Source organism: Cupressus sempervirens, chromosome 4 (assembly GCF_028749045.1).
Source record: "Cupressus sempervirens isolate cs-2001-9-10 chromosome 4, ASM2874904v1, whole genome shotgun sequence".
Lineage (NCBI taxonomy): Eukaryota > Viridiplantae > Streptophyta > Pinopsida > Cupressales > Cupressaceae > Cupressus > Cupressus sempervirens.
Window position 1 is genome coordinate 542603396 of NC_143121.1, and position 17820 is coordinate 542621215.

The following is a 17820-nucleotide window of genomic DNA, read 5'->3' on the forward strand; positions in this document are numbered from 1 at the left end:
TACCCATTATTAACCAATTTTTTGGCCAATTTTTTTTCTTTGTTAAAGTCTTCATCATACCATGGGTTTTGCCAACAATCTATTTTTGTTGCTTCATTTAGGCCTACAACTTTCACATGAATTGAGAGTGCTATGTACTATCTAGGTTCACTTTACATTTCCTATTATTTTCTTGTTCAAATTGACCATTCCATTGGCTTCCATTTAGTAGAGTTTTTTCCAAATGTTAGTTAAAGAGTTTCTTGGTTTTCATGTGTCAAAAGGATTGTACCTTGAGCATACTCTTTCTTTTCATTTTGTTGCATCTTCTCTTAGTGTTGATTAACATTTTGCAAACTAGTCTTTGCATTTGTTGGGTTGTGGTCTGATTTCAATTCTATGGGGCAATCCTTCACCTCTATGCCTCTATTAATCTTGTCATTAGTTTCTTTGAGCTTATAACATAATCCACCACACTTTTTCCATTGTAGGTTTGACACATAATGTTCCATGGAAGGAGTTGCCTAACCCTTCTCCATATGCCATCATTCACTAGGAAACTTGCCACTAGGTATTATCGTACCTTTGGGCAAAACTTTCTTGGCCATTTAAAGACTAAAATCTTGTTTGTACGTCCACTAACTAGAAATTCTAGGTGGCTTAAATGATGTAAAGCCACACTTTAAACAAATCTAACATTTTCCTCTTGATACATGAAGAACATAAGCTTTTACTGCAACTAGAGACCTCACTTATCATTCCATCAATTGGTCAGAATTTATATTATTGAATTTAAAAAAATGGAATCTTCTCTTTGATGTTTTTTGAAGGCCTTCAATGACATGTAAGTTTTGAAATCAGTATTCAACAAGCTTTTCGATTCAAGAATGAATTAATGCGATACATGTATATAATAGCCAGTTTTATACTAACAGGACTACGACTTGAAAAGGTTCAAGATTCTCAATGAACCAATTAGATTATATGCATGCTGGTAGTGAAAATAAATGCAGGAATGGTTCTTTTTAAGCAACGTTTGTAATTTAATATATGCACAAACATGTAAATTCAATAAGTTTGGAAGACAACTGCTTTACATTAATTCTATCTGTTTAGATGATTAAAAAATCACTAATCAGAACATGCACACTGTAAACTGCACCCATTATATGTTTAACCGTTCTAGCTATATAGCAATCTATTTAACACAAAAATTCGCACATAAAAATAAATCCAGCAATTATTCTCCAAAGTCACAAGAGAGTACAAAAAAGGGGTGGTGGTTGCTGCAACCGAGGTGTTTAAAGGAGAACAAATAGAAGGATGTGATAGGCAATAAATCCTAGATAGGAATTTTTCAAAAATAAATTAAAAAATCATCATGCAATGTAGTTTTGAAATCTAATAGATTTTCATTTAAAGCTTTTAAGTTCTGTGCAGCTATTGATTACATAAGTTTTCAATGACTTTTATAGCTCGCATTCCTATTCAAAGTCTTCTGCAATGTATTCTCAAACAAACTAGACCAAATCATCCATCAACAATCTTGCCATCTTCAGTTCTGCAACAACAAAATTCAATGACTTGTCTATACGAAAATATACATACCTCACAGCAAATTTTTATGCAGTGTCTAGACAAAGAAATGATAAATAAAGAGAATGGACAAAAGTAATTGTGTAAAATTCTGCAAACCTTTCAGCAATATCCGAAATTTGTCCTCAGAAAGGCACATAAGTCCATTGAAAGAATTTTCCCGTCTTTTCACGACTTCATTGTTCTTGAAATGTACAAGAACAGACTTTTGTTTTCCAATACATGTTTGCCATCCATCAATGCTTGATGCAGGCACTGTCACATGAGTGATAATTTACGATGTGTACCATATGAATAGGGTAAATATAATAAATTGCTCATGTTGAACTCTAATTTATGCTTTTTGGTTATCTTTCATTAAATAAAATGCAAATCTTGAAAAAGTTAAATTGAAAAATAACCTTCATAGTAAAATAAAACAGAAATTTTTAGTATCTCTGAAGAATAATATTTTAGCATTCGGCAGGAAGACATGATGCACAAAAAATTCCAAGTAAATTAGGCATATATTATGGTAAAAAGATATATCTGTGGTCAAGATCATATGACTTGCAACAGACAAAAATTCATCAAGAAAAATATTCAAGACTAACTCCAATCAAGAAGACTTCAGTCAAAAAACTCTGCAAGTAGTAGTGGAGCATAGATCGTGTTAAAATGAAACAAATATTTGTTCCCTTAGCAATATTTATTATTTATTATTTATTTAATATCATATATTGAAATTCAGAGTAGAAACATACAGCTAGATTGCAATAACCCCAGCTGGTTAAGCTCAGATACACTTCATCAAACACTTAAATGCTAAGTAGTTGTTTCACATTTCGTCAAACACTTGGTAAGCAATACTGATACCACTGAAATGCCAGATGATACTTTTGCCTTTTTTGTATTTTGATATATAAGCTTTTATATATATATATATATATATATAAAATCGGAATGCAATACTAGGATAAACTCTTCAATAGTTGTAAATAATGAGTCCACTAATTCTGAATTTGCAAAGTTTCATTCAGCATATCAATTTGCAAATTTACAAGTTATCAATTTATTAAAATTTGCAGAGAACCTGGATGCTGATTCAACTCCACTAATGGCTGCAAGATGTAGTAATCATCAACTACCTTTTTTCTGAGTCTCAGTTGCAGTAATAATATCAAGCAATCGTTCCTCAATGGCTAACACAGCCTCTCAATGAGTGGGCAGACTCTATACTTCCAACCGCTAGCCCAATGATTAAACACAGGTTCAAATATATGCATGTGGCCCTGCAAAAAGTGACTGCAGCTTCTGAAATGATGAATGTAGCTTTGGGAGATTAATCACGCAGCCCTCAGATAGCCATGTGCCTTCAGCAAATTGGAGAACAATGCCTTTCCAAGGCATTTGCTGCCAATCCCTTCTAGAAACGCCCAAGTTTGTTAATGATTCAAACGCCTAATGTCCAGAGAAACAGCAGCACTCAGCTGAAGAAATTAGAGATATTCAATACTCCAAAATTACCTTGTTCACACCTACTCCGCTGACACAGTAAAAACAGTTGGAAAAGACTTCAATTTCCAGAATTTTGTAAAATCAATCAAGGCCACTATATATGCAGATCAAACTCTCAATTTGCAGGTGGTAATGCAAATAAACACCAAACAGTTATGCCTCCCAGGTACAGGAAATATAGTGGGAAGACCCAATAATCTTAGACTTGTCAATTATCATAATTTAATCCACAATACTTCAGTTATGGATTAAATGCACACTTTGAGTCAAACCCTTATACCTCAGCTAGGGAATTGAAACCCACAAGTTCAGAAAACCCCTCTGAAGGTAACAACAAAAGAAAATTAGACAATTGGATGCTTTTTCCTTCACAATGGGCTCATATTTATAATCCCCAAATGGAGCTTATTTTCCCAAACGTAACTCCTCTTAAGAAGCTTCATCAACACATCATTTTATAAGATTAAATATAATAAAGTGTCATATAATAATGTAAACTTAATAATTAATTAGTAAATATGAACCCATGCAATAAATAGCCCCATCCACTGCAGGCAATGACCAACTGCCAACATCACCAACTGCACTGCCATATGTGACAACCGGCCAAATTAGACTTACTAAAAATAGTTAGTCCACAATTGAGACCCCCAAATCTCACTGTCAGCTCACGAGGGTTGCTATGATGAACTGATTCAATCAACTACCGAAACTCTCCAAAAATGGGGACATTACATACGTCCTCAAAAAATGTGGGTGGCAGGGGATCACATGCCAAAGACAAAGACAAATCGGCAAGCCAAGAACAAACCAAACAAGTGGTACTTTGAAAAAGGAAAACAACCATTAAACAATAAAGACACAATTCTTCAAGGCAAACTGCACTCACGTCATAGATTCAACAAAAACCAAAAGAAATAATGGCAAGAGTGCTGCAAGGGCAATAGTAGACCCAAAAAAATTTATTCTTTTTTTTGTTTTTTGAAGAATGGGTGATTTGCTAGTCTTCATCCTTAGACTCCCTCAAGACAAGAATCATAGAAGTCCCAAGCAGCCAGACAGGCTGGGATTTTGAACAAAATCACACAACACCCTCAGTGTCACAAGGAGAGATCACAATTGTAGAAATATTAAGGGTTACATTAATAGTCACCTTAGTGACTTACCGATTATGTAGCTTATTGGCATTAAATAGTTAGTTGCATTCCTATATAAAGTAGTTCCCAGAGATATGCTAGGGAGGATGTAACAACCATTTTTTCCCGGGTCTTAAATAACAAGAAACATACTTGAGAAATTCAGTTATTTCTTCAATTTCATAGGAAGACAGTTATAACAATCATGTTCATGTGAAAGAGATTTACCATTAAAAACAGTTAAACAAAATTTCTTAACTAAGAACTTAAAACATCATCAATGAATTTACTATAGAAATTAAAATCCACATACCATGGAATTTGAATCGATAAATCATTGTAGGGATGTTTTTGCAATCACCCAAATTAGTCCACAAATACTACTATAACAATATCATTTAACGACTTCCATCCAATACCGCTCTATCAAAATCAAATGTTGATTACCATTAAATACCACTATATAAAATTAGGGCATCACATACGACTATATTAATTAGGGCATCAATTAACATTGGACCATTTAGGGCTTCAGATACCACTGTATCACTTTGCGGTTCAATTACCACTGGATCATTTAGGGCATCAGATACCACTGTATCAATTAGGGCTTCAGATACCATCGAATCAATTAGGGTTTCAGATACCATGGTATCATTTAGGGCTCCAGATATCACTGTATCATTCCTTTCCTTCTGTATGCTTTACTGTGGCAACAACTCAAGATTAAAAGATATGCTCATATTCAATATTCATATAAATAAAAGACTGAGATAACAATCCATCAGATAAATCTATCTCTCACAACTAAGTGTAAAGTAACTATAATGATGATAAAACTCAATTATTCTTACATTTTGCGAATAAAATTGAAGAATGCATATATTTTTAAGTTTTTTAAAGATAGAAAGGGCTCTAGTGAACTCAATATGATGTGATGCCTAGATAGTTTGGGGGTTCGTGGATCTAGAGACTTGTAACCTTCCAAAGTTCATGAGACAACTTTATGGAGCACTCTAGATGACACTATATGAAATATTTTCTGAGAATGTGATCAATCTATGATTCGATAGTAACATGATGATCCCACAAAAGTCAAAATCTTTAGGGATCTATATGAAGTTTGAACCCACTCTCTATTTTGAAATTGATGACAGTGACACTGAATTTCTTTTTATTCGATAGGTGAAACATGATATATATTTTGTTTTTTAAATGACAGATCTAGATCTACTTCAATATTGTTTTAGGTGTGGAATTCAGCAGCCTGATCAAAATATATTTGTATCACAAACTAAATATCCAAATTGTGTTTCACAAAACTTAAAATGACTAAATGGAATCCTACATCTACACCTATGGAAGCAAAGGAACAAGCTCTCAACCAATATACTTTTGCCATTGGTCAAGGAAACAATAAATCAACAATTAGTTAGTGGTTTGATTTATCTTACCACTAGTAGACAAGATCTATGTTTTGTGGTTGTTAATCTCTTTCCTTTCATGTCTAACCCTCAAGAGGAACACTAACAAGCTGCAAATCAAGTCCTTCAATATGTCAAAGGGTCCCTTGACTTTGGCATTCTAGATGAGCAACTTGTTTTCATGCTAATCGAATGCACCAAATCTAATTGAGATATAGATCAATTGATACAAAATAATTTGCAACAGGTCCACTGAAGTAGAATAAAGGAAGCAAGAAATACAGATTGTGATGCAATGTGGGCCACATAATGATATCGGTTGACATTCAGTTGGGTCAAATTGCACTAACCTCATGTTTTTGTGACAACCAAAGTGTTCTGAAGAATGTAAAGAACCCGATCTATCATGCTATGACTGAACATATTGAAGTTTATCATTACTTTGAACAATTTGTTGACAAAAAAAGATGTCCTAATTATGGTCCTATAGAGGACCATAGTAGACATAATGATTAAGTCACTTGGTCAAGATAAATTTGTCAAATTTAGAGATGAACATGGAATTGTATATTGTTAAGCCATTAAGATGGGTTAGGGTGTATTGGATTGACATAAATTAAATAAGATCAGAGTTAGCATACATCTTATCATTATGGAATTAGTTTAGTATTTGTTACTAGTGTGCTATCATTAGCAGATTGATTTAATTATGTTTGCTTAGGCTGTAGGTTGCTGGGAATATATTCCGAAACTAACATATTAGGCTATTTCATTATGTGGCATATTGAATAAGCCATTCTGCAATTTATTCCTCATTGAAAGATGTGAATATTGACTCATATCAACTTGAGTAGGTGTGGTAGAGAGTAAAGTTACACAAAAAAACTTGGAAGGAAGCTTTTTCAGAGAGAGTGCACTAGAAGCAACTATGGTAGTTACAAGATTCAAGGCAACATTTGTGCAATTTGCATTCAACTAGTTGCAAGGTTCAAAGTAACATCTACAGCTGAATGGATAATGTGTACCTAGAAGTTATTCGTGAATAATCAAATGTGTAGATCAGCGTGTACACCGAAAGAATTTGGTTAGGATTCAAAGGGAGTCAACAAAGAAAAAGGAAATTTCAACAAGGAAGAAAGCAAGAAGAAGCAACATATGAGCAGCCAAAACTCCTAGGGAACAAGAAGAGAATGAGGAATCCATTAGAGAATAGAGAAGCCATGATCCCAAGGAATAGCAAAGGAAGGTCATGTGGTCTTGTTGTAAGCAATGGAAAGAAACATGCATCATGGTCGAGAAGGTAGCGAATTGAGATGATAGATGACCATGTATAGCTACTCAAAAACACAATTGGGAAAAAGACGATAATGCCCAAGAGAGAAGAAGGGCTAAAGAGAGAAGTGCCAACAAAAGGAGGTTGTGCATGAGACTGAGTTGTATGAATAAAAGAAAACAATGCATGAACGGATATACAAGAAAGAAAGAGGTTGTATGGAAAGAAAAATTGTGAGAAAACAAAGATAATTCATCTGCATACAATAGGTTTTAATGCCCTCTTCCTAACTTGTTCAGTAAGGTGGACAATTAGCCTACTCAATGGGGTTCATGTAGGTTAACGGGTTAGAGTTAGGGAACTTAGGAGACATTTGATTGAATGGGATGGTAATATCAACAAATTATTTGGATTTTGACAGTTAAAATGATCATAATACCCTTTTCTAGAGTGATTTCGGATGAGTTTCCTCTACTATAACTAGTAAGTCAATTTTCAGCACTAACTGAACCTATTGTCATCATTTCTATTTTCAGGCATGTCAGTGGGAGCAGTGGATATCATTGGGCCAATATTTGGTATAGTCTGGTAGATGTCTTGAATCTTTAAACAATGATAAATCATAAATCTATTTGATCTTTATTCCATTTTGTGATATGAAGCGATCTTCTACATTAAACATGGAAACCAACTATTGTTTATTCATATGCATCAGATATAATGTTTTCTGTATGGGAAGGATATTGAGAAAAATCTCAAAGATAACATTTTTTGTGGGAATATCAATGTTTGTTGTATGAAACATCAAAGACTTTATCCTACACCTGGTATGTGTACACATCATGTTTTAGTCAAGCATTGAGCATAAGATGAATCTGCATGCTAGTTATCGGGTTGGTGTCTTTCGAGTTCTGATCTGTATATACTACGTTTCTTTATGGATCTATTTTGTTTTTGCCACTAGTATTAGGTAGTAAACTGCAAACATCCTTGTTCTTGTTCATGACTGTCATGTCTAGATAAGATAAGATAATATTATTAATGTCCAAGAAGAGACCCCAAAGGATCGAAGGGATGACGAAGTACAAAAATAAGGGGCAAGCACACAACAGGAACACCAAATGGGGTCCAAAGAAGAAACAACAAGAGAAGGGAAAAAAAAGCAGAGGAAAGAGAAAATCTTCCAACACCCACCTAAGGGTTCCAAATAGTGGTGAAGAACTTCCGAACCGAAGCACAATCAATAAGGCTAGTCAAATTTGTAGGCCGCTTCTGGGTGATCCTAGGAGGGGAAGACTCTCGCAAATATGGCATCGTCCTAGGCATCATAGATTTGGAAAACAGACGGTGTTAAACAAATGCTTGGTACTGTGTACTATGTGAGTTCCTATGAAGAATGAAGTAATAAGCTGACAAGGTGGAGGCGTCGTAGGATGTCAGTGTTGAAGTGTGTGGTTCTGAAGCCTAAGGGCTTCCTAAAAATACAAGACAAGGTACCTCTAGTCCGTATATCCAAAGAAAGTGGAGAGAGACAGTGCCTCCCTAAAGAAGTTAGAACTTCCATGTGATCTCATCATCTCATAATATAGAGGACAAAAAAAAATGAAGTGCTCCCCAAATTCCACTGCCCCCATGCTCCAAAGATGACAAATATTATGCTCTTTGTCCAAAAGATGAATGTGTTGTCCTGCATTTTGTCACCACAAAATGTAGGTAACAGTATGAAACTTTTTCAACCTAGTTCCGCATTTCTTTGAGATAGTTCATTATTTAATTGGCTACCATTGATTAATCAATCAACCCCAATTTGTATTATAAATCCTTTTACTGAAGGCTTTCATCAAGTCCTTTTTGTTTTTTTATTTTATTAAGCCTGTGCTTGATTTGTGAAGCCTTCAGTGTCCTTTTTTGCATTATTGAGTGTGTTTATTTGCTTTTGGTCTTTTGGTTTTGTTCAATCCTTTGCTTTCGGTTTTCCCTTCGATTTGATATATCTTATGGCTTAGTCGGACTTAGCAGTCAAAAGATATGCCCATTTAAGTGCCCAAAAGGTGGACTCTCTAGATGCAATTGCATAAGTTAAAATATCATGTTATATTTTAATGTTGACATTCACTTTTTAAAAAATATAGCATAAATTCACTTTATGTTATGTTTTTAAGTTGTTTTATCACTTAAATTTATCACTTAAGTGACTATAAAGTACTTTATGTTATATTTTCATGTTGAGTTACTTTTTAAATTTTTCACTTAAGTGACTTTATTAACTATATAGTTGGATTTATTTTTCAGTTACTTTATGTTTTATTTAAACACCCAAAGTTAAATATTCTTTTTGAAATAATATTTGCACATGATATATTAATTATAGTGTAAATGTTATGTTTGACTCAATTAAGAGATATTTCCTCAAAAATCAATTAAACATGTGCTTAATTGATCACTTAAGTTGAGCAAATGCAACTTTCAACCCATTTACATGTAAAGGGCCTCCAAGAATGCGATTTGCACTAGAAAGACACTTTTAAACACTTAAAACATGTAATAGACCTCCAAGAATGCAATTTGCATGAAAATGGTATTTTACATGTTATGTGTCACATGTAAGTGCATTTAGATTCCACGATTTTTCCTTCTAAGGCCAAAATTGCCAAATACATATTAAATATTGCATGCTTTTAAAATATGTAATGGATGATGGAGAGTGCAATTTCCATTGTTTGTCCATATTGCAAGTTTTAAGATATGTAATGAAGCCTAGAGAGTGCAATTTGGCATTTCAACACATATAAATGCAATTGGTGACCACGATTTTGCATTCCCAAGCCAAAAAAGGCTCAAATACATGCATTTTTAGGGCACATTTTTGCTAAAGACGCCCAGAAAATTAGGTTTTTGATCCACATTTTTGCATTTGGATCCATGTTTTAGCATTTAGGGAAGATATTTTTGCTTTCACAAGTAAAAAACAAACAATATACATACATTTTTAGGGCACAATTTTATAAAAAATGCCCAGATTTTGGCATTTCTAGCTCACTTTTTTGTTCAATAGGAGGCATTTTGGAGTTGTGATCATTGCTATTGCTATTGGAAATCATGTTCTTGCATTCCCTTGCAAAAACCATTTCATGTTATTGCATCTAGAATGTTGGTAATACGCTTTCAAAATCTCTTAACTTCTTGCTTATCTTGAGTTGATCCAAGGAACAATTAGAAGGGGAAGCCTTCCCTTTAAGGTAGGATAGAGTCTATCTCATACATTGTGGCTGATCTTCCTATTTTGCGACTAGATTTTCACAAAACTGTCGGTTGCAAAATATCCACCCAAGAGATTGGTCTCACAATGAAGCCTATGCGAACTCGCTCTAAAAGAGCCAAGGGAGATCTTGAGGGAATGGGCCCAGGGGAGGGATAGGTAGGAAGGATGTATAATGAGTTGCCTCTTTAGCTCCAAGGACTCGAAAGTGCTTTGTGTAGAAGGCCTTCTTATGAAAAAGACCTCCATGGCGGCTAACCCACATAGTATGAATGAACTGCCTATAAACATCATATCTGATGCATCTATTCAAAACCTAGAATGGGAGGCGATCTATCTCAACCTCAATAAAGCCAAGGGTTGAAATCTCAACAAACCAACTGCAACCCTGAAGAGAAGGGAGAGTTGATGTAACAATAAGCTCTAAAGAGCAATAGGCTAGGTACAAATACCTATGATGAGCCTCCCACAAATCAACAAAGCCCCAAAGGCAATGAAGGTACCAAGCTATATCAAATATGGCCTCAAGCCTAAAGGGATGAGCCCCAAACTCAACAAGAATAGTGTTGTGCACAATGGTGTCATGTCCCCAAATTTTAATGTAATAATTAAATTAAAATAATTAATTAATTGGTCTCAAAATTTAAATAATATAATAAAAGGACCTTTAATTAGTTACTTTAATTAATTAATATGGGGTCAAAGTTAATAATAATTGTATTTGTGGCTCCAATTGATTTAGTATATCTTGAACTCATTTTTATTTTAATTATTTCCATAGGTGTTGCTGTCGGCTATCTTTGTAAACCCTTGGAAGTTCCTCCGAAGGGTATTTAAGCACGACATGTAGATAGTAGTTGGCATGCAATTTGGATTATTTTATTGTATGTGAATTCCTATTGGAGTTCTGTATTGTTTGCCATTTCGGAAGTGAGAGATCTTCCCTATTTGGCTCTTGCAGTTTCAGTAGGAATCAACCCTCACCCTATTCCGTCCATTATATTTCTTTGCTTTGGATCTACAAATCTGGAACACCATTTTGGTCTGGAAAATATATCTCTACCTGTGATTATCTCAATATATTCTGGTGTCTTTTTTTAAGTTGTTAATTCATTCTGGAGGACTTAGCATTGGTAAATCTGAAGAACAAACTGTACTACCCTCTGCAAGGATCGTAAGGCCTTCCACGACACACTCACCTCCATCACCACATGGCCTCCTCTCAACCTCACCATACAACCTCCTCTTTCCCCTCACCATATGACCCCTCAACCCACAACCATACAAACTCTCTGTTGCAACTATATGGGCCTCGCAAACATAACCGTACGGTTCGTCTGCTACAACTATATAGCCTCCCAGAGATAACCGTATGATCTCTCTGCTACAACTGTACGGGCCTCCCAGACACAACCATACAGCCCCTCAAACAACCCTCCAACTACCTAACAGTGACGAAATTAAGTATACGGAAGAATCACGTTTTCAACTGCAGGGATTGGAACATGACAGTAGTATCAATGCAATTGCCTTTGAGTCGAGATCCCCTTCAGGAAGTCATTGTCTTCGGGTCGAGATCCCCTTGGGAAGTTATTGCCTTCGGATTGAGATCCCCTTCAGATCGATTTCCCCTTCAGGTCAAGATTCCCTTTGGACCAAGTTCCCCTTCGGGTCAAGATTCCCTTCAGACTGAGTTTCCCTTTGGATCAAGATCCCCTTCGGATTGAGGTCCCCTTTGGATTGAGATTGCCTTCGGACATAGATTCCCTTTGGGTCAAGCTTGCCTCCGAACAAAGATCCCCTTAAGAACGAGATTCCCTTCGGGCCGAGAACATCTTAGGAACATTACGGTGGTATCAAAGCTGTACGGTGGTATCAAAGCTGGTGATCTTGCCAGCGTGCTAGGATGATTGAGAGATTTGGTGTTTGGTTCACACTTTGGCGCTAAACAACGACGACCAATGGTGGTTGAAGGCACTACAAAAGATTGGCAAAGAGCTTAGCGAGGATGTTGATCTTCCATCAGATATATTGGAAGTATGTTTGTGTAAGGTGAGCCAATTACCTTCAAGATTTATGCTGAGAAACCTTTAGCCGATTAAGGATGCCTTAAGTCAATCCAGGCTTTTGAGACACCATTATAAGCAAAAAAGGTTGACAGTTGCAGCATGTCTCGGTGAGGTCTTGAGAATTTTGGCTCCTAAAGCACCGTATGATGATAACACCATGATAAAGATATTGCATTTGATAGTTGACAACTTTCAGAGTCTTGATGACTTCGGTAGTGATCCTTTTGGTAAGAGATCGACAATATTGGAGAATTGTGCAAATATCAAAGTAATCTCCTCTTAGATCTCGAATTGCAAAATTTGGTCCATGATATATTTCACCACTTCTTGATCACCATCAAGGAAGATCATGATACTAAAATTTCAATTGCTATGGAGAGTTTTATGATTTCGTGCATTGAAGAGATGGATGAAATATCCCAACCCATCACATCTATGTTATGGGCTTTTTGTTATCTAGAATTTGCCCCCTCTATAGTAGCATATAGATTGGTTAGTAATGTTGTCAAGCATTGTGAAGAAAAACTAATATCTCATTTGCACAAGTGGGAGAAAATGGATGACAATGATAAGGGTGATGCCTTACGTGAGGAGAATGAAGGCATGATTACAGGGTTGCTCCAGGAGCATTTGCTAAATCTTTCTACTACACCAACATGGAGAGAATAACAAAAAAATGAAGATGTTCCTTGCATGAATCTTGTGAAGACATTGACGGATCAAGTTGCGCTCATCATCGAAGTTGTGCCCAAGGTTGTGGTCGTCGCCAAGGCACTATCTTTCGTGGAAGTTCTATCAGTTGCCAAGGTTGTGTCCATCATAGAAACTGTCTATTTCGTAGGCCCAATCTGTCATCGAGGTTGTGTCCATCATCGAGGTCATGTTTGTTGTCAAGGCTATGTTTTCATCACTGAACCTATGTCCATCATCGTGGTCATGTCCATCGTCGTATATCCTCTTCGAACCAAGATTCCCTTCGGAGAGAGATCCCCTTCGGACCGAGATTCCCTTTGAATTGAGTTTCCCTTCGGATTAGGTTTCCCCTTCGAATCGAGATTCCCTTCGGACCAAGTTCCCCTTCGGGTTGAGATTCCCTTCGGACTGAGTTTCCCTTTAGATCAAGTTCCCCTATGGATCGAGATTCCCTTCATATCAAGATCCCCTTCGAATTGAGATCCCATTTGGATTGGGATTGCCTCTGGACATAGATTCCCTTCGGGTCGAGATTGCCTCTGAATAGAGATCCCCTTCAGGCCAGGATCGCCTCAGGAACATTACAAATGGATTGCTTGCAACGGATAAATGTGTCAAAGGAGGAGAATTTGAGCCCACTCAGAAGAAGCCTAATCAGAATCAAGCAAGGACCCTAAACAATCAAATAATAGAGGACAATAGGTTTGTAAAGTGTATTCACAAGGGTCGTCTTAGACAGAGTGACCTGAAAATGGTGTTGCTCGAGGAGGGCTAATGAGCCATACACCTTATTAATTTTTGACTAAAGAGAAGGTCTCATCGTAAATCAAGGCCTAGAGGACCTTGGCCCACAGATATATATAAGAGGACGAGATCTCCACCTCCAAACCCCTAAAGAAGAAACTAAGGTGAGAAGTCTTAAGAGCATTAAAGAATTGTATTTGTTGATAAAAAGGAATATCTAAAATGGTGTTGAGTTATTTGGTTACAACTATTTCAGTTAAAACTGCATGAGAGTTGAGCAGTTCTAAACTACATTTCAACTACTCAATTGATGGTTACTTGTATTTAAGGATAACAAAGGATTGATGGAGCACGTGAGTGTGCACCATCATCAAGAAGTATCAAGGCTCAAAGGAAAATTAGTTAGAATTCCCTACTTCTAGAAGTCTTTGCAACCCAATGGTAGAGGTTGTTCTTATAAAATAGATTAAAACAGGACTTAGAGCCAAACCAGTACACTTTCAATCAACCTTTGAGTTGATGTTGGTATATCGGTATCACCATTTTCTGCTATTAGATAGAAGTGTAGTTAGAGATATAATCTCATCCATTACTTGCTCTACGGATAAGTGGATTCTTTTCAGCAAGATAAGAAGAAAGAATAGTGGTAACATCCCTTACGAAATCTCTCAACTTTTTGCTTACCTTGAGTTGATCCAAATAACAGTGAGAAGTGGGAGCCTTCCCTTTAAGGTAGGAGAGACTTTGTCTCATATAGTGTGGCTGGTCTACCTATTTTGTGACTGAATTTGGACAAATTGTCGGTTGCAAAATATCCACCCAACATGTGAGATGATAAGTGTGCTTAGGCTAGTTTGATTAATCTCTATCAACTTCAAGTTATATAGAGATATTAGCATTCTAAAAACTGAAGGTAACATTCTATGATCTATAGTGAACTTATTTTGTCCAAACATTTGACAATCATCAAATTGAGAGAAATGTAATGTAATACATCTACAAATTAGAGAACTCTTAGTTAGAAAAGAGTATTGCAAAAGAAGATTGTAATACTAAGAAGGTTGGTGCCTCAAGGATGTTAAATTGTTGCTCAGTTTGAGAAGTTGGTGCTCTCAAGCAAGAAATTCGGTTAGTCCTTAGGTTGATGCCTTTAAAGCACTATTCACATTTGTATTCGTGAGACTAGAGTACGATACTAGATCCTACTAGCATTTCTCATCGTAGGTTTTCACCATTCTAGGTTTTCCTCATACTTCATGTGTTTCGGCTTTTATGTGTTGTTACATTCCCATCAATTCTAGTTTTATAATTAGTAGTTTTTCAAAGATATATTAATTGTTTCATGATCTACGATTTATATCTTCTAATGATTCACCCCCACACCCATGCCCTCTCTACCTCCACCCCTCTCACACCCCCTTTCCCACAATAGAAGAATTGTATACTACAACCAAATGTAAATGGATACGTAGAGTGTGCACATATGCTAAAAGAGACAAGCTATCATGACGAAAATGAGTATATTCTAGAAGGTGGGAAGTGGTTGCACGTGAGGCCAAGGGATGGTTAATGAGTTACAAGCCACACCAACAATAGAGGATACCAAGAAAGCAAAGAGGCTAGACATGAAGAGAAAGAGTGAAGAAAATATAGTAGGTCCAGCTCCCTGAATGTACATACTAGGCTATTGAATAAAATTCTAGATCGTAACCCTTATAATGTGTTTGGTAAACGAGATTTCAGATTTGAGATCCTAGCATGCACTTCATTGTGTTGAGGGTATATAGTAGCATATGGGTATTAATTCTTAGGGAGTAGGTTGTCTTAAGCCAGTTGTTGTAGGTTGACCTATAGCATAAGGAAAAGCTCTTTTTTTTTGCTAGTTGTATGCTAGGTGTTTAGATCAATGCAATTACATAGTATCAAAAAGTCACCATCTAGTGGCATGCTACCATTAATTGCATAAAGAAGAAGAAAATGTTAAATATATTGCAAAAGCTCTCTCCACATCTTAGTAAATATGAGTGTAATTAAAGTAGAAGACCAAAAAATAACCGATGAATGGTGTGAGTACATCTGGTTTGTGCATTGTCTACAAAGGGAAAAACCAACTTGAACTCAAATAAGCACTTTTTCAACATTGAATGTGATGCAAGTGATAGTGCAATTGGAGCTGTATTGAGTCAAGAAGGTAAACCTGTTGCTTTCTTTAGTGAGAAGTTGAATAATGCTAAGAGGAAGTATTATGTGTATGATCAAGAGTTTTAGAATATTGTTCAAGCTTTGAAGAAGTGGGGACATTATTTGATTCCCAAGGAATTTGTGTTGTATACTGATCATAAGGCTTTATAGTATTTGGGAAGCCAGCATAATTTGAATCAGAGACATATGAAGTGGGTTGAGTATTTGCAGAATTTCACATTTGTGATCAAACATAAGAGTGGAGTATCTAACCGAGTTGCAGATGCATTGAACAAAAGATCTTTGCTAACCGAGAGGAAGGTCGAAGTTCTTGGCTTTGATGACATGAGGTATTTGTATGACACAGACCCTGATTTTTCTGAGGTGTGGACAGCGTTTAGAGCATTGAATCTACTAGATCAACCGAGTAAGATTATTTTATTCAAGAATGAATGCTGTTCAAATATATCTAGTTATGTATACTGAGAGGATCTATGACAGTTAATTTGATTGAGAAACATAGTGATGGATTTGGTTGAACACTTTGGTATTGATAAAACTTTGAGTTTGCATAAGGAGAAGTATTATTGGCTGCAATTGTATAAGGATGTTTAGAAGTTTGTATGGACTTGTAAAGCTTGTCAAGTTGCAAAAGAAGTGAGTCAAAATACTAGATTGTATACATCTATTTCAGTACTTGACAAACCTTGGAGTGATATAGTATCGATTTTGTTCTTGGCTTACCGAGGACTGTAAGAGGGCATGATTTTGATTTGTTGTTGTTGATAGATTTTCTAAGATGGCACATTTCATACCATGTAAAAAGACATCTAATGCTATGCATGTTGTTGAGTTTTTCTTTAAAGAGGTTGTTAAATTGCATGGATTACCAAGGAGTATTGTATCTAACAGAGACAATAAGTTTGTTGGTTACTTCTAGAAGACTTTGTGGAAGAAACTAGATACCGAGTTGAAGTTCAATTCTACATTTTATCCACAGACCGATGGACAAATAGAGGTCGTGAACAGAAGTTTGGGTAGTTTGTTGAGATGTTTGGTTGGAGATAAACTAAGTAATTGAGATTGAGTATTGGCACAAGATGAGTTTGACTATAGTAGTTTTGTCAACAGGAGTACTATAAAGACATCTTTTGAGATTGTTACTGGAATGCAGCCTACAAGTATATCAGATTTGAGGGATACTGTTGATGAAGAGAAGTGAAGTGCTGAAGGTGATGAAGTTGCTAAATTTATGAAGTCTTTGTATGAGGAAGTGAAACATAAGTACAATCTCTCAACCCACTTGAGGTTTTGGCTATCAAATCCAATGGGATGGCAATCTTGCATCAACATTATCCCAATACTTTACTTGAATGCATCACACTCAAGAGCAAAAGGTTAAGAGAAATCAAGCAATGTTAATGTTGGGCATGCACTCATAGTTACCTTCAACTAGTGGAAGGCTTGTTATGTCTCTGCAATACAAGCTATGAGAATCCCTTCATGATCCACTTGTAGTAACTACATAGGCCAAAGGGTCCTTGCATCTCTATCAGTGTCTTGAGAGTAGGCCAATCATGAAATGCTTCAATCTTCTCCCAGTCCACTTGAACTCCTCATGCATTGATGATGTGGCCAAAGTATAATATCTTTGTCATGCTAAACATGTATTTGGAATTCTTTGCAAACAAGGACTGACTCCATGATCCCAAATACCTCATCTAAATGCATCAAATGTTCCTCCCATGTCTTTCTATATATGAGTATGCTATCAAAGAACACCAAAGAAACTTCTACAGATGTGGTTCATGCAAGATAGGTAAGTAGCATGTGTCTTGGTCAAGCTGAAGGACATGACCAAGAACTCATAGTGACCATGGCAAAAAAATGTTGTCTTGTGCACATCTTGCTCCCTTACTCGAATTTGATGGTATTCAGAACCAAGTTCATTCTTTGAATGTTATCGACA

General features: G+C 36.1%; 1 protein-coding gene across 2 annotated transcripts in view; it reads right to left on the reverse strand.

Annotated features, from left to right (window-relative positions):
- Window positions 1–1144: 1144 nt before the first annotated feature.
- Window positions 1145–17820, reverse strand: part of LOC149562335 (uncharacterized) — a 180728-nt gene continuing 164052 nt past the window's right edge. For both annotated transcript variants that reach the window (XM_089825859.1, XM_089825858.1), the window contains 2 exons: window positions 1675–1830; window positions 1145–1540 (listed from right to left, as the gene is read on the reverse strand). In XM_089825859.1, coding sequence (XP_089681985.1) covers window positions 1500–1540; window positions 1675–1830 — 197 coding nt within the window. In that variant the 3' untranslated portion in view covers window positions 1145–1499. The remainder of the gene's footprint in view (window positions 1541–1674; window positions 1831–17820) is intronic.